Source organism: Sciurus carolinensis, chromosome 17 (genome assembly GCF_902686445.1).
Source record: "Sciurus carolinensis chromosome 17, mSciCar1.2, whole genome shotgun sequence".
Classification (NCBI taxonomy): Eukaryota; Metazoa; Chordata; class Mammalia; order Rodentia; family Sciuridae; genus Sciurus; species Sciurus carolinensis.
This window is the reverse complement of record NC_062229.1, coordinates 9,806,905-9,829,105: the sequence shown is the minus strand read 5'-3', so window position 1 is coordinate 9,829,105 and position 22,201 is coordinate 9,806,905. Positions and strand designations below refer to the sequence as shown.

General features: G+C 38.5%; 1 protein-coding gene and 1 pseudogene across 1 annotated transcript; both read left to right on the top strand.

Moving 5' to 3' along the window:
- The first annotated feature begins 2,721 nt into the window (after nucleotides 1-2,721).
- LOC124969075 (olfactory receptor 7E24-like) lies at nucleotides 2,722-3,672 on the top strand. The gene has a single exon (XM_047531900.1). The coding sequence runs from the start codon at nucleotides 2,842-2,844 to the stop codon at nucleotides 3,670-3,672; it is 831 nt and encodes a 276-aa protein (XP_047387856.1). The 5' UTR covers nucleotides 2,722-2,841.
- Nucleotides 3,673-18,667: 14,995 nt separating this feature from the next.
- LOC124967999 (olfactory receptor 18-like) lies at nucleotides 18,668-21,477 on the top strand (annotated as a pseudogene).
- The last annotated feature ends 724 nt before the right edge of the window (nucleotides 21,478-22,201 follow it).

Below are 22,201 nucleotides of genomic sequence, written 5' to 3'. Positions count from 1 at the left end.
GCTTTTGTTTGTATCCATGTCATGGACACCTGGGTCCTATAATCCTTTTAACCACATCTGCATGATCAATTATTCAAAAACATAGCACAGACTTCCTTGGGTATCAGAAATAAAGAAGGGGGCAGGTTAAGACTTACAGCTTGAGATGAGACCCAGGTAAGAGCTTCCTATCATCCAGAGTTCAGTAATCCTAAACACTGATATACCTCAACAGCTAGTTATTCCCATAGCTTTGCATTCTGTACTTTGATAAAGTAGCCAAAATGATAAATATTTTTAGATTCAAACTTTCCTTATGAGCCATGTATGAATGGTGATTGCCTTTATTCTCCCTATCAGTAAGAGTACAAGTTCAGAAAGGAGGAGAGATTGACACATATTTTGCATAATATGGTCCATCAATGATTCAAGACTAAAATGTGGATTTCCTTTCTCCCATCCCAGGACACTGTCTTCTCCACTGGAGCCCAGTGGAAATGGTTTCCTTAGGAGATGAAATTTATCAGTGATTTGCTATGCGAGGATTGCTAATAGACACCTGACAAGGATATTTTGAAGGTGTCCATTAAAAATAAGGGAATATATCAGTAATGACAGAATTTTATTGGGGCAACAAATGGAGGTGATTAGTAGTTGACAGAATTTTATTGGGGCAACAAATGGAGGTGATTTGTAGTTAAACTAATAGACATGATTTGTTGGAAGTCAAAGAACAATTCTCTCTACCCAAATAGTGCATGGAAAATTTCATTAATGTGAGGGAAAGAAATACAAGAATTTTAAAAGTATTGTCATAATTAAAAAAAAAAAAAAGAAAAAAAAACTTACAAATGAAGTCCCACCCTCAGGTAACTCTGCATCAGTTAAAGCATTTGAACCCAATGTATGTCAAATCACGTTTGAATGTAAAGTAGCTCAAAAAAAGTGCTGTGACATACTGAATAGATGAGCTTTAAGGCATCATTAGTTAAGTTTTTAATAAAAATTTTGTTTTGTAGATACATATATCAAAATAGAAATGGAAAGATCTATGGGAAAATCTGCCCCCCAAATTCATGACACAATTTGACTGTGGAACAGGTGAGCAGGAGAATGAAATCCTGTAGACATAAAGTATTCAAATTCCATGGGCCATGTTTCAATTCTCCACAGAAGTTCAGATCTGAAGCACACATTACTAAATGTTTTGTTTTAATGATTGTAGTGAGTATTATTGGCTGTAATAGCATGAATCTTTAATGAAATATTTTCTAAATGCCAGGAAATGTTATGTCAGTGGTTTTCAATACTAGTGTGGAAAAAAAACACCAAGAACTTCACATGTAGACACTATGATGGATTTAACTTGGCGTGAAGCCCAGGATACATATATACTAAGATATCCACTGAGATACTGAGATGGAACAAGTCTACACAATTTAAAATGCTCTTAAGCCCTTTTGGATAATTAAGCTTTAGATGGTTAATTATTATCCACATTTTATAGATGAGAAAATGTTCACAGTGTGTTTATTTCCTGTACTTTTCATTCTTCAATTTTTCCCATGAAGTTATAATATGAGCTAACAAAATACAGTCCTAAAATTGTCTTCATGCAGCTGAAGTAGGAGAAGTGCAGTCCACATATGAGGCAGGACTAACTTGAAAAACCATGAACTAGGCATATGAAGGCCCCAACTTTGCAAATTCCATTTAGAATTTTGGGTCATTTGCTAGGTGCTAAAGTCTTCAAATGAAAATAAAAGTTTATGATTATAAAAGCAATATAGCAGCATGAGCAGACCATTGTTAAATAGATTATCAAGAGAAAATTTAAAAATAAAGCTGTCATTCTCAGATACCTTTCTGAGATGTCATAGGGTTGAACAAAAATATAATGTCAAAAGTTTTTAAATTTTCATGAGTCTTATCATTACATTATTCATTACATTTATTCTTTAACCATTTGTGCCAAGTGATGTCATATCATTACGTGCATTTAAAGAATGCATCAAAATTGGAAGATCAGCAAAGCTGGAGACAGGAATTTCTCTGACATGGTGTTTATAGTCATTTTAATGACAGGATTGTTTTCCTTGCCTTAAAATAAGTTATCTTGACAGCTTCTTGATTTCTTTTAATGATGATACTTTTCATATGGAAAGACTATTTCTTCCTCCCTTCTTTTATTATTTTTCATGGTGCTGCGGGTGAAACCAAGAGCCACTTGCCTGCTGGTTCCTCTCTTTTATTAGAAAAGTAGACTGTACAAAACAAGCCAGACTCAGGAAGATGAGTGTCACATGCTTTCTCTCCTACATGGAAGTTAGAGAGAAAAAAGAAAACAAGGTACTCATTAAAATAGGAGGGAGGACATTAAGGAAGAGGTAGGAACTTGGGGAAGGAGAAGAGGGAAGAGGTATTAGCTATGAGGGAGTACAACTGATTAAATTGTTAAATGCATGCACAAATAGAACTCAATGAAACCTACAATTCCATATAAACAATATATACCCATAAAATTGTCAATAATAGACTTGTTGCATGTAATGTCTTGGTCTCTAGCACTGCTCATTTAAAATGAGCACACAAGGCTATGAAACACAGATACAAATAATGTGAGAGTTCAGAGAAGATGCAATTTGTCCCAGGAAATATTTCAGAAGGTGAATGGAATTCAAGTATGAGTACCTTGCTTGAGCTGGTTGACTATTTATTGTTTCCTTTTTCTAATGCTTTTATTCCCAAAGGTGTCCAGGTAATATAGAAGGAACAAATCTAACATGTGTCTCAGAATTCCATCTCATTGGACTTTCAGAGGATCCAGACCTGCAACCTGTCCTCTTTGGACTGTTCCTGTCCATGTACCTGGTCACAGTGCTTGGGAACCTGCTCATCATCCTGGCTGTCAGCTCTGACTCCCACCTCCACACCCCCATGTACTTCTTCCTCTCCAACCTGTCCTTCACTGACATCTGTTTTATCTCCACTACAGTCCCAAAGATGATCGTGGACATCCAGATTCAGAGCACAGTCATCTCGTACGTGGGCTGCCTGACGCAGATGTCTCTGTTTGCCATGTTGGTCTGTATGGATGACATGCTTCTGACTGTCATGGCCTATGACCGGTTTGTAGCCATCTGTCACCCCTTGCGATACCCAGTCATTATGAACCCTCATCTCTGTGGCTTCTTAGTTTTGGTGTCTTTATTATTCAGCCTTTTCAACTCCCTGCTACACAATTTGATTATACTACAATTTACCTACTTCAAGGATGTGGAAATCACTAACTTCTTCTGTGACCCTTCTCAACTCCTCAATCTTGCCTGTTCTGATACCTTTACCAATAACATAGTCATTTATGTTATAGGTGGCATATTTGGCTTTCTTCCCATCTCAGGGATCCTTTTCTCTTACTATAAAATTGTTTCCTCAATTCTGAGGATCCCATCCTCAGGGGGGAAGTACAAAGTCTTCTCCACCTGTGGGTCTCATCTCTCTGTTGTTTGCTTATTTTATGGGACAGGCATTGTAGAGTACCTTGGCACAGCTGTATTGCATGCTCCCAGAAAGGGTGCATTGGCCTCAGTGATGTACACTGTAGTCAGTCCTATGCTGAACCCCTTCATCTACAGCCTGAGGAACAGGGACATTAAAAGTTCCCTGTGGAGGCTGCACAGAAGGACAGTCTAGTATTTTTTGTTTTTTTTTTCATCTTTTCTTAGAGTATAGGTTCTAAACCAGGACACTCCTGTTACTGCATTCATATCAATACTAAGTATCAAGTCAGAGCTTTGACTTGCCTCAAGCAGGGAAGACTCATCATATCTTCAGTCCTTGGTAATGACTCAGCAGACACTCTGGATAACCACCTATGTGCTGATGAAGACAAGGATGGGAGGAGGAAGTGACATAGCACTTACTTACCATCATTAGAAGAAATGTAATAGTTGAGAACAATAGTGTGCAAATTTCAAGTATGGGGGCTGTGAAGCTGGCTTCCCTTTTTGGGGGTGGTCCCAAACATAATGTTCAAAATTTTGTTTTCCACTCACAGTGTGAATTCAAGTTCCCATGGACATTTCACTCACAAGAGCAGAAGTTAGGTGTATGAGAACTGTTCCAAAGAACTCCAAACACATGGGTGGTGGTGATGAGGAGGAGGCGCTGGGGGAGGAGGAGGAGGAATAGGATAGTAAACTCATGTTCTGTGCCATTGTTGAGGGCTTCCTAACTGCCAGTCTCTGAGCTCTGTGCCAGTCTATGTGGCATGTTTCATTTCATGTGCACAGTCTTCCCTATAAGTTCCCACATTGTTATTTTTATTTTCATTATTATTATTTTACAGGAAGGCTCTATGCATTATTTCTGTGACATTAGTGCAGATTGCTAGTATCTGAAACAGCATTGTCTTCTGAGTTGACTTCTAGAAGAAAATAGCTCCACAGGGAAGAAAGATTACCCACGGGGAATGCGTTCCCCCTAGTGGAAGAATATGTAAAGAATGCATAAAATGGGGAGCAAAAATTCAATGTTTACATTGTTCTTCTTAGTTTAATCTTCACACGATTCAATTGAAATATCCAGTGATCAGAAGTGACTCTTTCCAATTAAAATAGTTTTTAAATAGCATAAATGAACCCAAGTAACTATTCATTAGCTAAAGCAAGAGAATTATAAAGTACAATCCATGTACCAGGCAGGATTCACTTGCAAATTTATTAACTAAGCATTAGAAGATTGAGAGATTAAAACCTGTGCTTTGATATCCTTTGGCTGGTGCTAAACTCACCAACCACCAACCAGAGTTTATGATCAGAAAAACAATCACACATCATGAACAGGTTCATGAACACACATCAATGAATACAGAATGACAAAAAAGAAAAAAGAGAAAGAAACAGAAGAAAAAAATGTTGTGTCTGATAGGCCAGATATTTTACTGAGATTGTATGGAGATTGATGATAAAAATACTCATGGGTACAATATAAAATTTGTAAAGTGTTTGTTATCATTTAACTGATTTTTTTGTTTGTTTTTTTGATACCAAGGATTGAACCCAGGGGTACTCAACCACTGAACCACACCCCCAGCCCTTTTTACTTTTATTTTGAGACAGGGTCTTGCTAAACTGCCTAGGGCCCTGCTAAGTTGCTGCAGCTGAATTTGAACTTGAGATTCTCCTGTCTCAGCCTCCTGAGATTACAGGCATGCACCACCACACCAGGCACATTTCACTAATTTTAATAATTTACTGGAGCAGCGTACACTAATAACACATGTATTGTCAGTGGTGCCGCAGGACTATGTGGCTTTAACCAAACCGTATTAATCAAAATTCAAAATCTATAAGGCCAAGTATAACAGTTATATTAAATGATTTATAAAAGACAGAATTTAAGACCTATATCTTCAAACAAAAAACATAAAATCCAAAAATGATGAAACCCTTGGGGTATAACTGGCACATATGTGTACAGGTCATGCAGTCCTAGCTTTTACATTGGATTCCAAATACTCTAAGTAAAAGGAATTTCTCCCATTGCCTTAGAGTAAACTTTATCTACTTCTTAATTTACTTTAAATGGAAAGATGTTCTTTCTTACTGATTACTGTAGTACACACCAATAATCCCAGCAGCTCAGGAGGTTGAGGCAGGAGGATCACAAGTTCAAAGCCATTTTCAGCAATTTTTTAATTTTTAAATTTTATTTATTTTTACAGACTGCATTTTGACTCATTGTATGCAAATGGGGTACAAAATTTCATTTCTATGATTGTGCATGATGTAGATCCTTACCATTCATGTAATCATACATGACATAGGGTAATGATGTCTCATTCCATCATCTTTTATACCCCTGCCCCTCCTCCCTCTCATTTCCCTCTACATAAACTAAAGTTCCTCCATTCTTCTCTTACCCCCTACTCCCACATCTAGTAAGTATCAGTGAGGCCCCAAGCAACTCAGTAAGACCCTGTCTCAAAAAAAATAAAGAAAAAGTGCCAGGGATGTGTCTCAGTAGTTAAGAACCACTAGATTCAATCCCCAGTGCAGAAAAATAAACAAACAAACAAAACAAAACAAAAACAACAACAACAACAACAACAAAAACAGTGTCCAAGTAAAATAGAAGCACAAAACACATGTGTCCCAGAGTTCCACCTCCTGAAACTCTCAGAGGATCCAGAACTGCAGCCCATCCTCTTTGGCCGGTTACTGTCCATGTACTTGGCCACAGTGCTTGGTAACCTGCTCATCATCCTGGCTGTCAACTCTGACTCCCACCTCCACACCCCCATGTACTTCTTCCTCTCCAGCCTGTCTTTGACTGTCATCTGCTTCACCTCCACCACCATCCCAAACATCACTGTGGACATCCAAATTCACAGTAGACATCTCCTATGTGATCTGCCTGATACTTATGTCTTTTCTTCTAATTTTTGGAATTGTGGAGGAACTGCTTCTGTCTGTGATGTCCTAAGAATGGATTGTAGTCATCTGTCACCCCCTGAAATAGTCAGTCATCATGAACACCAGTCTCTGCGTCTTAGTTTTGATATTCCTTTTGGTCATCTTTTGGAATCCCAACTGCACAATTTGATTGCCTTATAATTGAAATACTTCAAGGATGTTGAAGTTTCTCATTTCTTCTGTCACTTTTCTCAACTTTTAAATCTTTTCTCTTCTGACACCATCAGCACTAACATAATCATGTTTTTTTTTTTTTTTTTTAATCCAGGGATTGAATCCAGGGATGCTTAACCACTGAGCTACACCCTCAGCCCTTTTTATTTTTTATTTTGAGACAGGGTCTTACTAAGTTGCTTAGGGCATTGGTAAGTTGCTGAAGCTGGCTTTGAACTTGCAATCCTCCTACCTCATCCTCCTGAGCTGCTGGATTACAGGCATGCACCATGGCACTCAGAACAGTCATGCATTTCATTGGTGTCATATCTGGATTTCTTCCTATCTCCAGAACCTTTTTCTGTTCTATAAAATTGTTTCTCCATTCTGAGAATACAATCAAGCATTGGGGAATAAAAAGCATTCTCCACCTGTGGTCTCACTTTCAGGTGTTACATATTTTATGGAACAGGCTTTGGAGTACACTAGGTTCAGCCAAATCCCATTCCCTGGCAACTCCAGAACTGGGCAATGGCCTCAGTGATGTACACTGTGTTCACTCCTGTGCTGAGACCTGAGGACACAGAGCAGAACAGTCCAATCTCAGGACCTGCAGCATCTAGTTAGAACGTAGTCTAGAAAAACATCAGCAAAAGCTAACCTCAACATATGTATTCCTTCTCCCTGTTTACATTACTTTGTACACTGTATGCTCATGATGTTTTATAATAGTGTTGCATTTGCCAGGGTCTGAGATCAGGATAAATTGGTAGTTGTGGAAAAGAATATAAATTTTCAGTTTGGCAAGATGAAAATTTTCTGGAAATGGATGATGGTAATGGTTAAATAATAAAGTGAATGTAATTGATACTACTGAACTATACACATAAACTAAGCAACAATGGAAGTTGTTTCCTGTATATTTTGCACAAAAAATGGAAATACATGCAAATGGGCCTTTCAAAACAAGGAAAAGAAATGAAATGATTGAGTACTAGGATTCACTCTCACTTTTTATACTCCCCGGTTGTTCTGTTGTGGGGGTGCTGAACATCCCCAGGGAACAGGCCTGGTTTTTGAGCAGCAGGAAATGGCATTATCTTCAAAATGGGAAGAAAATAATATTTCTCCAGATCAACATCCTCATATCAAGAACTAACCAACCTTTGAGAAGCTTTGAAGGAATTTTATATAGTTATGTCTCTGGGTAGATCTCTGTGTGCTGCTGAGTTACCATTTAATGTCCAGAAACCTGTGTTTTCTCATCTCTACAATGGGAATAATTTTCATGGATAAAGATGGATAATGTGCTTTATGGAGGCTACCAATATATGTATGTGCTGTGGCCTACAGCTGGACAAAACACCTGGAAGACAACATGCAGAATCTCTATCTCTTGGAGGTTTTCAAGATGGTGGACTAGAGGGCAGCTGCATTTCATGTTGCTCCAGGACGCAAGATTCAAAAGAGGAGATAGTGAGAGACTTGGGACCAACTCAAAGCCGCTGGGTGAGTCTCTCCCATTGGGGAGGCGTCCTGGATGGGGTGGTAGCCCCGGAACCCAGGGAACATTGTGAAGTAGAGTTGCTTGGTGAGACACCCCTCCCCCAACTGGAGCGGTAAACACAGACAACTGGGATCATCATAGAGGAGGCGGATCAGCACAGCGCTTGGACTTGGAGCAACCACTGGGGCTCTGGGTGGCTGCCTGAGTAGGAGCTGCGTGGCGAGCTGTTTGGACTCAGAACAACCGCTTCTGAACACTGGGGGGTTGCCCAGAGGAAGAGGAGGAGCGAGGTGGGTCGCTTGGTTTAGGAGTGACTGCATCAGAGCCACAGGCGGTTGCCAGAGGAGGAGCTGCGTGGCGAGCTGTTTGAACTTAGAACGACTGCTCCAGAACACCAGTGGCCTGCCTGGAGGAGGAGAGCGGTGGGTCACTTGGTCTAGGAGTGACTGCATCAGAGTTACAGGCAGTTGCCAGAGGAGGAGGCAAGTGGTGAGTTGATTGGACTAAAAGCGACCGATCCTGAACACCGGTGGCCTGCCTGGAGGAGGAGTGCAGTGGGTCACTTGGTCTCGGAGCCACCGCTCCTGAACAACCAGGGGGCTACCCGGAGGAGGAGGAGGAGGAACAGGGCGGGTCACTTGGACTTGGAGTGACTGCCTAGGGCTATGGGCAGTTAGCAGGAGGAGGAGACGTGAAGTGAGTTGCTTGGACTCCGAGTGACTGTGTTGGAAACCGGGCAGCTGTCTGGGGAGGAGGTGTGTGGCGGGCCTCTGGGTCTCGGAGATATTGTACGAGGCCCCAGGTGGCAGCTCAGAGGAGGGGCCACATAGCCAGGCAATAAGGTGCAGAGCAGAGTCCCAGGAGCTAGGTGGCTTCTTGCTGGAAGAGCTGCACAGAGACACGCCAAGGGGTGGAGTGAACTTTCCAGGGCTGCGGGCAGATTCTCTGGGAGAGGCAGCCTAAAGAGACTCGCCTGCGGAGGATGAGGCTCCCAGGCCCAGGACGTAGGTATGGGCCCCTGGGAACGTTGCAGAGGAAGACAGCCCAGCCCAGGCGGTAGTTGAAGATTGAGGGGAACCTCTAGGAGGGGAACTGACCAGTTAGATGTCACCACCGAGTGAGTCTTCCCTGCTGGAGGAGATTCTCCCACAGGGACGGTAAAACCAGAGACACAGGCACAAACAGGCCTTGCCTAAGCCCGCAGTCTAGTTCCCCATTGGATGACCATTGGTCAACAAGTGGAGGCACCTCTGCCCAGAAGCAGGGAATATACGCCACCTGAGGGTCATCACCCCTAGAGAGGCAGCTTATTCGTGGAGCTCCCCATTATCAACTTCCTCCAAGACTTCAGGCTACTGAAGGATAAGAGGGGATATACTAGCAATCTTCAGGGACATTATAAGTTGATAGAGGAAATCTGCAATATCTTAATGACCTACTGATTCCTGAACAATATGAGAAAACAAGGGAAGAAAATGCCCCAAACAAATCTAGGTGTTACATCAATAAAATCCAATGACAGGATGGCAGAAGAAATGACAGAAAGGGAGTTCAGAATGTACATAATTGAAATGATTAGGGAAGCAAACGATGAGATGAAAGAGCAAATGCAGGCATTGAATGATCGCACCAATCGACAGTTAACAGAGCAAATTCAGGAAGCAAAAGATCATTTCAATAAAGAGTTCGAGATATTGAAAAGAAAAACAAACAGAAATCCTTGAAATGAAGGAAACAATAAACGAAATTAAGAACTCCATAGAAAGCATAACCAATGCGATAGAACACCTGGAAGACAGAACTTCAGATATTGAAGACAAAATATTTAACCTCGAAAACAAAGTTGAACAAACAGAGAAGATGGTGAGAAATTATGAACAGGATCTCCAAGAACTATGGGATATCATGAAAAGGCCAAATTTGAGAATTATTGGGATTGAGGAAGGCTTAGAGAAACAAACCAAAGGAATGAACAATCTATTCAATGAACTAATATCAGAAAATTTCCCAAATCTGAAGAATGAAATGGAAAATCAAGTCCAAGAGGCTTACAGGACTCCAAATACACAAAATTACAGCAGACCCACACAAAGGCACATTATAATGAAAATACCTAACATACAAAATAAAGACAGAATTTTAAAGAGTGTGAGAGAAAAGAACCAAATTACATTCTGGGGGAAACCAATACGGATATCAGCAGATTTTTCAATCCAGACCCTAAAAGCTAGAAGGGCCTGGAACAACATTTTTCAAGCTCTGAAAGAAAATGGATGCCAACCAAGAACCTTATACCCAGCAAAACTTACCTTCAAATTTGATGATGAAATAAAATCACTCCATGATAAACAAAAGCTAAAAGAATTTACAAAAAGAGAGCCAGCATTACAGAACATTCTCAGCAAAATATTCCATGAGGAAGAGATAAAAAACAAAGAAGCAAATCAGCAAAGGGAGGAATTATCCTAAAGGAACTGTCAAAAAAGGAGGAACCAAGATGTGTCAAAAATTTTAAATATGAACCAAATGACTGGGAATACAAATCATATCTCAATAATAACCCTGAATGTTAATGGCCTGAATTCATCAATCAAAAGACATAGACTGGCAGATTGGATTAAAAAGAAAGATCCAACAATATGTTGCCTGCAAGAGACTCACCTCATAGAAAGAGATACCCATAGACTAAAGGTGAAAGGATGGGGAAAAACATACCATGCACATGGACTCAGCAAAAAAGCTGGAGTATCCATCCTCATTTCAGATAATGTGGACTTCAAGCCAAAGTTAGTCATAAGGTATAAAGAAGGACATTTCATACTGCTTAAGGGAAGCACAAATCAGCAAGATATAACAATCATAAACATCTATGCCCCAAGCAGTGGCTCATCCATGTATGTTAAACAAATCCTTCACAATTTTAGAAACAAAATAGACCATAACACAATAATACTAGGTGATTTTAACACGCCTCTCTCACCACTAGACAGATCTTCCAAACAAAAATTGAACAAAGAAACCATAGATCTCAATAACGCAATCAATAATTTAGACTTAACAGACATTCATAGAACATACCATCCAACCAAGAGCGAATACACTTTCTTCTCAGCAGCACATGGATCCTTCTCTAAAATAGACCATATATTATGCCACAAAGCTAATGTCAGCAAATACAAGAAGATAGAGACACTACCTTGTATTCTATCAGATCATAATGGATTGAAGTTAGAAATAAATGAAAGAGTAAAAAACAGAAACTACTCCAACACCTGGAGATTAAACAATATGTTATTATATGATGAATGGAAAACAGAAGATATTAGGAAGGAAATTAAAAAATTCTTAGAGGTAAACGAGAACAAAGAAACATCATATCAAAATCTCTGGGACACTATGAAAGCAGTACTTAAGGAAGATTTATTTGAAGGATCACATTTAATAAAAGAAGTAAAACTCAAAAAATAAATGACCTAACACTACAGCTCAAAGCCCTAGAAAAAGAAGAACAGACCAACACCAAAAGTAGTAGAAGACAGGAAATAGTCAAAATCAGAGCTGAAATCAATGAAATTGAAACAGAAGAAACAATACAAAAAATTGACAAAATAAATAGTTGGTTCTTCGAAAAAATAAACAAAATTGATAAACCTTTAGCCACACTAGCAAAGAGAAGATGAGAGAAAACCCAAATCACTAAAATTCAGAATGAACAAGGAAATATCACAACAGACATGACTGAAATACAAAATATAATTAGAAGCTACTTTGAAAACCTATACTCCAACAAAATAGAAAATTTTGAAGACATCAACAGGTTTCTAGAGACATATGAATTGCCTAAACTGAACGAGGAGGACATACATAATTGAAATAGACCAATTTCAAGTAATGAAATACAAGAAGTCATCAAAGCCTACCAACAAAGAAAAGTCCAGAACCAGATGGGTTCTCAGCCGAGTTCTACAAAACCTTTAAAGAAGAGCTCATTCCAATACTTCTCAAAGTATTCCATAAAATAAAAGAGGAGAGAACCCTCCTAAAATCATTCTATGAAGTCAATATTACCCTGATTCCTAAACCAGACAGAGACACATCAAGGAAAGAAAATTTCAGACCAATATCCTTAATGAACACCAATGCAAAAATTCTAAACAAAATTTTAGCAAATCGCATACAAAAATATATTAAAAAGATAGTGCACCATGATCAAGTGGGTTTCTTCCTAGGGATGAAAGGTTGGTTCAACATCAGGAAATCAATAAATGTAATTCACCATATCAATAGACTTAAAGTCAAGAATCACATGATTATTTTGATAGATGCAGAAAAAGCATTCGATGAAATACAGCACCCCTTCTTTCTCAAAACACTAGAAAAAATAGGGATAGTGGGAACATTCCTTAACATTGTAAAGGCCATCTACGCTAAGCCCATGGCTAATATCATTCTAAATGGTGAAAAACTGAAAGCATTCCCTCTAAAAACTGGAACAAGTCAGGGATGCCCTCTTTCACCACTTCTATTCAATATCGTCCTTGAAACTCTAGCCAGAGCACTTAGACAGACCAATGAAATTAAAGGGATACGAATAGGAAAAGAAGAACTCAAACTATCACCATTTGCTGATGATATGATTGTATACTAAGAGGAACCAGGAAATTCCACCAGAAAACTTTTAGATCTCATAAGTGAATTCAGTAAAGTAGTGGGATATAAGATCAATGCACATAAATCTAGCATTTTTATACATAAGCGATGAATCTTCAGAAAGAGAAATTAGGAAAACTACCCCATTCACAATAGCTTCAAAAAAAATAAAATATTTGGGAATCAATCTCACAAAAGAGGTGAAAGACCTCTACAATGAGAACTACAGAACACTAAAGAAAGAAATTCAAGAAAACCTTAGAAGATGGAAAGATCTCCCATGTTCTTGGATAGGAAGAATTAGTTTTGTCAAAATGGCCATACTACCAAAAGTGCTATACAGATTCAATGCAATTCCAAATAAAATCCCAATGATGTACCTTACAGAAATAGAGCAAGCAATTATGAAATTCATCTGGAAGAATAAAAAACCCAGAATAGCTAAAGCAATCCTTGGCAGAAAGAGTGAAGCAGGAGGTATCACAATACCAGATCTTCAACTCTACTACAAAGCAATAGTAACAAAAATGGCATGGTATTGGTACCAAAATAGAAAGGTGGATCAATGGTACAGAATAGAGGACACGGACACAAACCCAAATAAATGCAATTTTCTCATACTAGACAAAGATTCCAAAAATATGCAATGGAGAAAAGATAGCCTCTTCAACAAATGGTGCTGGGAGAATTGGAAATCCATATGCAACAGAATGAAACTAAACCCCTATCTCTCACCATGCATGAAACTAAACTCGAAATGGATTTAGGATCTCAGAATCAGACCAGAGACCTTGCATCTTACAGAAGAATAAGTAGGTCCAGAGCTTCAACATGTTGGCTTAGGACCAGAATTCCTCAACAGGACTCCCACAGCACAAGAAATAAAAGCAAGTATTAATAACTGGGATAGATTCAAACTAAAAAGCTTTCTCTCAGCAAAGGACACTATCAGCAATGTAAAGAAAGAGCCTACAGAGTGGGAGAAAATCTTTGACAATCATAGTTCAGATAGAGCACTAATCTCCAGAATCTATAAAGAACTCAAAAAACTCTACACCAAGAATGTAAATAATCCAATCGACAAATGGGCTAAGGAAATGAATAGACACTTCACAGAAGAAGATCTACAAGCAATCAACAAACATATGGAAAAATGTTCAGCATCTCTAGTAATAAGAGAAATGCAAATCAAAACCACCCTAACATTCCATCTCACCCCAATTAGAATGGCAATTATCAAGAATACAAGCAAGAACAGGTGTTGGCGAGGATGTGGTGAGAAAGGTACACTCATGCATTGCTGGTGGGGCTGCAAATTAGTGCAGCCACTCTGGAAAGCAGTGTGGAGACTCCTTAGAAAACTTGGAATGGAAAGTTCATTTGACCCAGCTCTCCCACTCCTTGGCCTATACCCAAAGGACTTAAAATCAGCATATTACAGAGATACAGCCACATCAATGTTCATAGCTTCTCAGTTCACAATAGCCAGATTGTGAAACCAACCTAGATGTCCTTCAATTGATGAATGGATAAAGAAAATGTGGTATATATATATACAATGGAATATTACTCAGCCATAAAGAATGATAAAATTATGGCATTTGTAGGAAAATGGATGAAACTGGAGAATATCATGCTAAGTGAGATAAGCCAATCTCAAAAAACCAAAGGAAGAATGATATCACTAATAAGTGGATGATGACACATAATGGGGGTTGGGAGGGGTTAGTGTTGTGGTTGGAGTTGGGTTTAGGGAGGGGGCAGGAATGGAGGAAGGAAGGACTGTATAGAGGGAGGGGACGGGTGGGAGGGGTGGGGGAAGGGAAAAAATGGCAGAATGAATCAAACAATATTACCCTATGTAAATTTATGATTACACAAATGGTATGCCTTTACGCCATGTACAGAGATACAACATGTATCCCATTTGTTTAAATAATAAAACAAAACAAAACAAAACAAAAAAAAAGAAGTGAAATGAGTGAACAATATCCCAGAGCTTCCTTGAATAGAGAAGGAGACCATAACCTTGGAGACTTTCATTTTTTCTACTTCTTTTTCTTCCTCTTTAGAGATTAGGATAACAGAGCAACTTGACCAATTATGAGCTCTGTGTATGGAACCTCTAAGTTCATTAAAATGAATCAGCCTATATCTCAAGCTCTTGTGTTTGGTAGTTCTAGTTCAGGGGGCTCCATACCTGCATCTCCTCCTCCCATGGTTGTCTGCAGCAGGAAGCTCCTACCTGACCCTGTGTTCCTATCAGTCTTGAGCAATAATTCTGAATCTTCACAGAAATCTTGTTAAGGAGTTTCTTTGGGTTCTCAGTCTTTGCTCATGAGCCAACTGAGAAGCAACTTAACCCCGTAAATTCTGAGGGAGACACTGGATTGAAGAAGGACTGTCAGAAATGTTGTTTCATTTCAGGACAAATATGATACTCTGGGTGGCCAGATGGAAGCATATCAGTGTGTAAAAATGGAGTTATGAGGTCTGGTTTTTATATTCTTGGTTATGGTGAGGGTAAAATTCCAATTCAAACTCTGCTTTCCACCTCCACGGGCTCTACTTCCAAAAGGCACTTCATCACTGTAGCAGAAAGAGGGTCCCCCAAACTTTCCTCAGCAATCCAAGATCATTGTAAAGGAGATCCTAAGTTATGGAAGGAACTAGCAGCACACACAGCATTGTGATGCAATACTGAGGGCTTCCTCAATGCCAGGCTCAGAGCTTTGTGTTTTATGCAGCTTGGTTCATCTCATCTGCAGTCTCCACATCATCTTCCTTTAGTTACACGTGTCCACAATATTATATATAGAGAAAAGAGTACATTATATTTATGAAAAAATTGCCAGGTTGTTTGGTAGAGATGAGTAAATCTGTGTTTGATTCAGGCCATCTGAATAGGGACACGGGGCTTCTTGGCAGGAGAATCCTAGCAGGCTGTTCCCTTGACCACTCGCCTGCCATTTCAACCCCTGTCACCAAAAGTGACACTTTGTTCACTCTTCTTTTCACCGAGGGCGTTCCCGGTGGGTCAAAGAGAGAGAAGTGACATGAAGGCAACATCCAACACAGGAGGAGTAGCTCTAGACCATGGGCATAGATCACAGAAAACGGGCACATAAAAATGCAACACAGACCTCTCCCCAGGATACTCTGGTACCGTCCCTGTCTTCCTTCCTCCTTGCCACCGGTCCACTCAGTCTCAAACAGAGAAATGCCAGTTCTTGGTTTCATTCCTGCACAAGAAACTGGAAAGAGTTTTAAAACAGATGTGCCAGTGGTTAGGGCCTCTGGACCTCTGCCTAATGCTCTCTGAATATCGGGAAATAATGAGAAAGGTTACTGCACACCTGGAAACTGACGGCTGCATTTTTACATGCTTTTATTGGTGTATTATACTTATACCTCACAATCCAACTCACTGTGATGTATTCATGCATGCACAAAACAAAATTTGGTCCATTTCTTTCCCCAGGACCTCTCCTTTCTTTCTCCTTCCCCTTGATTCTGTATCTTCACTTTAATGGTCTCACTACTATTTTTTTAAATTGGTGCATTTTAATTCTACCCCAAAGCGGTAGTCATTGAGGTGCCTTTGTACATGCGCTCAGCATCATTTGGTCAGGTTTCTTCCCCAGGAGCATGCTTTCTCCCCCTCCTCTTCCATTTTGAGCCCATTCCTCTATTGCACTGTCCTCCCTTCTGTTTTGCTGAGGACCCTTTTTCACTTCTCTCTTTTCTCCAACTTCCACATATGAGAGAAGACATTTGATCCTTGACTTTTTGAGTCCCTTATTTCACATAGCACAAAGTTCTCCTTTCACACATTTGCCAGCAAATTACACAATTTCTTTCTTTTTATGACTGAATAAAACTCCACTGTGTATATATACCACATTTTCTAGACCCACTCATCTGTTGACAGATACCTGATCCAGTTTCATAACTTGGCTACTGCAAATTGCACTGCTACCAACACAGATATGCCCAAATCCTACAGTAGACTGATTTTAGCAGTTTTGCACAAATACCAAGGAATGGGATTGCTGGGTTACATGGTGCTGCCAGTCCTATTCTTTTGGGGAATCACCATACTGCTTTCCACAGTGGTTGTACTAATTTTCAGTCCCACCACTAATGTATGAGTACACCTTTACCCCGTCTTCCTTTTTATTTTGGTTTTTTAAATTTATCTTTTAATTTTTTTACAGACTGCATTTTGATTCATTGTACACAAATGGGATACATCATTTGTTTCTATGGTTGTACACGATGTAGATTCATACTGTTTGTGTAATCATGCATGTACATAGGGTAATTATGTCTGTCTAATTCCACCATTTTTCATACCCCCTCCCTCTCATTTCCTTGTACATAATCTACAGTTCCCCCATTCTTCTGTCACTCCCCACACCCCCACCCCCATTTTATATCATTTTCCACTTATCAGGGAAAACATTCGGCCTTTGGTTTTTTGGGCTTGGCTTATTTCGCTTAGCATGATATTCTCCAATTCCATCCATTTATTTGCAAATGCCATAATATCATTCTTCTTTATGGCTGAATAGTAAACTTGTAATGAACCCAACTTTTGACCCAGTTATCCCACTCCTTGGTTTATACCCAAAGGACTTAAAATCAGCAAACTACAGTAGCACAGTCACATCAATGTTTATAGCAGCTCAGTTCACAATAACTAGATTGTGGAACCTACCTAGTTGCCCTTCAACAGATGAATGGATAAAGAAACTGTGGTATATATACACAGTGGAACACCCCTGTCTTCTTGCCAGCCTTTTTCATTATTTGTATTTTTGACAATTGCAATTCTAACTGGAGGAAGGTGAAATATCAGTGTAGTTTTGATTGGCAGTTCCCTGATTGCTAAAGATGTGGAGCATTTTTTCGCATATTTGTTGACCATCTGTATTTCTTCTTTCTTAGAAATGTGTATTTAGTTCATTTGTCCATTTAGTTATTAGGTTATTTGGGGGGTTATGGTGTTAAGTTTTTTTAGTTATTCATAAATTCTGGATATTAACTTTCTGTCAAAAGACTAGCTGACAAAGATTTTCTCCCATTCTGTGGGCTCTGCCTTCCACTTGACTGTTTGATGTTGATCACTATCTATTGATTGTGTTATTTCTTCTCAGAGGGTCAGGTTGTTAGTATTTCTGAGACAACACTGTTATCTGAGTTGATTTACTGATAATACAATGAATTAATAATAAAAATATAATGGATGCTCCCATGTGATTGACAGGTGATGGATGTATTAAACTATGCAAAATAAAATTTAGATATTATTTATATTAATTATTGACTATATGGTTAATCTTCATACTACTCAAACAAAATATAGTGTTCCCTGAAGTTTCCATTTTCCAGTTCATATTTTGAGACAATTTATATTTATAAAAGTATATGCCATATATCTGGACAAGAATGACTAGCTCTCTCCATTTCTGATTCTTTAGAGTCTCTACCTTGCTTAGCACATGGAAAGAATAAAAAATATCAAAGTGGCTGCTGGGTGTAGCTCAGTTGTAGGGTACTTGCCTAACATGTGGGAGTTTTACAGGTATTTTACACACATTCTGTATATAGTGGCAACTCCAAGATCCAGGACTAAAAATTTCATTATCTAACTCTTATTCCAGCTTACTGTCTCCTCTATTGGTGACAAATGGAAATATTATTCCCAATGCAAGATGAAATGTTTTCTTGAGTTATTGTGGAAGGATTGTTACTAATCTAATGTAGTATTAGTATGACTGAAGAAGAAAATGATATAATTGATAATAACCAATTTGATTGGAGTAAAAAATGTAGGTAATTAATATTAAAATTGAAAATGCATCAATTATTGGAAGTCAAAGAACTGTATCCCACCAACATGGCATATAGAAATTGCAGAATCACATCAGTCATGCAGTCGTGTCGTACAGGTACATGAGGTAATAATGTCTGTTTCACTCGACTATCACTCCTTCCCACATGCCCCTTGCCCTCCCTGCACCCCCCTCTACCTAATATAAAGTAACTCATTCTTACACTAGTGTATATCAGGGACAATAGGTATTAGTGCTCACATGAACTTTAGAAACTTTAAGGTAAGTTTGAAGGAAAAATGCTCATGGATACCGAAATCAATACTTCTATGGTAACATTGAGAGGAAAATAAAAACCAAATTTATGACTATGGTTGCTTCTGGGGGACAGGTATACAAGATAATGGATCCAGGAAGAGATAGTAAGAACTCAAATGTCTAGATCATTCAAATCTCTACCAAATAGTAGTTTTATGCAAATATTATTAAAAATTTATATGTTCACATAAGCAGTGGTATTATTGATGGTGATAGAAGCTAATATTAAAGGACCATTGATTAAATGCCAGGGAATACCCTAAGGCAGGGGTTCTTAACCCTGGTGTAAGAAATGACCATCAGGGACTTCACCATGCAGACACTCTGGTTAAATATCTGTTGTTCTGAAGCCAGATATCTGGATATTTATAGATATCCACAGATAGATATGATGACAAATGAGAATAAAGCCCAATACTCTTTGCAAATTTAAAGAATTAAAGAAAATATTTTTTACAAAAAGCCTCTAAGTTATGTAATATTATCCCTGTCTTAGAGATGAGGAAACTGCCATTATTCATTATTCTTTATATTTTTAATTTATCCCCCTTTTCCCTTTAAAATCACAATATAAGAAGAAAAAATAATAAACTTATGGTTAGTGAAAGTGAGAGAATTTCAATTATGTATCAGGAAGAATTGACCAGAAATGCAATTAACCAGTCATAAGTTTAGAGCTCAAAATGTGCTTTTTGATGTTCACCATCACTAAAGCTTTCAGAAACCATTTATCTGTATGAACAAGATGTTATTGAACACAGAATAAAGGGAAAAATCAAAGATATGTATTCCACATGATGCACTTTACAGAGACTGAAATGGGTTGATAAAATAAAACAGTATAAAATATTTCAAAACTGCTTCTTCACATTTTAGTACTTCATATTCATTGATCAGTGCAGTGTACACTAATGTCACCTTCGTGGTAATTGATGTTGTATATGCATTTAACTAAACCATTTTTCCAAATATTGATGTCTACCACTGCAAAAAGTAGGACATATATTAAATGATTTTTAAGAAACACATATTTTGAGTGTTCAATTATATCCACAAAGGAAAGTAATTAGAAAATTCAATAATGAAGAATAACTTCCAGGAGGTAACTGGCATATAATAACATTTTCTGACTTTGACCTATCAACATAGATTAAGTGTTTAGATAACGGTGTCCTAAATCATAGATCATGTTTATAAATATGCTGACTTAAGGAAAATACTACTGTCTTAGAAAATTAAGTTGTATTCAACTATTTTAATTGCCTTTAATTGGATTTTTTTCTGCAAGGAAGTAAGAATATTTAGAGCTGTGTTATTTAAAAGAAATACTTTATTTTTTACTGCATTCATGAAATAGTTACCTTTAATATTCTTGGTCTCCTAACATCACTGAAAAATAACATTTGAAAAGTACACATGCATAGAAAGGTAGGAAAAACTGGAAAATAAAGGAAAAGTGATCAGAAATTTGCACTCATTACAAATGATAAACATTGTTGAAGTTGTGTGGACATCAAATGTGAATACATATCAATAATTGAATTAAAAATATGTACAGGGTATTGGATGTTTGTTCATTTGAATCTCCTTTCCAAACAGTATTTCCTATTTCAAAAGGTGTCCAAGCAATATAGAAGCACTAAATCTAAGACGTGTCTCAGAATTCCATCTCAAGGAACTCTCAGATGACCCAGACCTGCAGTCCAACCTCTTGGACTGTTCCTGTCCATGTACCTGGTCACCATGCTTGGGAACCTGCTCATCATCCTGGCTGTCAGCTCTGACTCCCACCTCCACACCCCCATGTACTTCTTCCTCTCCAACCTGTCCTTGGCTGACAACAGCTTCACCACCACCATGGTTCCAAAGGTGCTGGTGAACATCCAGGCACAGAGCACAGTCATCTCCTGTGTAGGCTGCCTGAGACAGATGTATTTTTTTTATCCTTTTTATAAATATGAATAACATGCTTCTGACTGTGATGGCCTATGACCAGTATGTGGCCTTCTGTCAGCCTCTGTATTACTCTATCATCATGAGAACTCACCTCTGTGGCTTCTTAGTTTTGGTGTCTCTTTTATTTAGCCTTTTGGACTCCCAGCTCCACCATTTAATTCTCTTATGATTTTCCTACTTCAAAAATGTGGAAATTTCTAATTTCTTTTGTGACACTTCTAAACTCCTTAGTCTTGCTTGTACTGATACCTTTACCAACAACATAGTCATGCATGTCTTTGGAGTCATATTTGGATTTTTCCCCATCTCAGGAATCATTTTCTCTTACTACAAAATTGTTTCATCCATTCTTAGAAACCCATCCTCAGGTGGGAAGTACAAAACCTTCTCCACTTGTGGGTCTCACCTCTCAGTTGTTTGCTTATTTTATGGAACAGTCATTGGGGTGTACCTTGATTCAGCTACCTCACATTCTCCCAGGAAGGGTGTGGTGGCCTCAGTGATGTACACTGTGGTCACACCCATGCTGAAATCTTTCATTTACAGCTTGAGCAACAGGGACATTAAAAGTGCCCTAAGAAGAATCCAGAGAATAGTCTAATCTCATGAGCTTTGACATCAATTTGGAATGCAGGTTGGAACTGGCAGCAAAACTAAACAAGTATACCTATAAATCAAGCCTCTTTGTTTACATTATTTTTTTCTATTTTTGGTTTTAATTAATCATTGTATTTAATAGTAAAATGGTCATTGCCATGATTAGGAGACAGAGGAGTGAAACTTTATGAATGCAAAAAGTTTCAGTTTCGGAAGTTAAAATATTTCTGGAAATGGGTATTGCTTATAACTGCACAACAAGATGAATGGGTTTAATACGTAGTGCACATAAAGCTGATGAAAAGGTTGATGTTTTGATAATCTTGCCACAATAAACAACAGAAATGAAATACAGGCAGATCTTCAACAAATGAATAAAAACTAAAATCCAACAAATAGCCCATGGAACTTCCTTTTGAATACAGGGTATAAGCTTAATAGATGTTCAACAATTCTTCTCGGCCTCCTCCTCCTCCTCCTCCTCCATTAATATAAAGAAACCCTTAGAGGTTGGGGCAGCATGGTCAAATTTTGCTAATTGTTGCTGCCCGCAGCAACAATCCTGTGGGAATTTACCGGAGGTGGACTGGGAATGATCTACTTTTATTATCTTTATCTGGTCTACTTCCTTACTTACTTGCTTGTTTGCTAGTTTATAGAGGAAGAGAGGCTTTGCTTAGAGGAAGAGAGACTTTGCTTAGAGGAAGAGAGGCTTTGAGAGGAAGAAA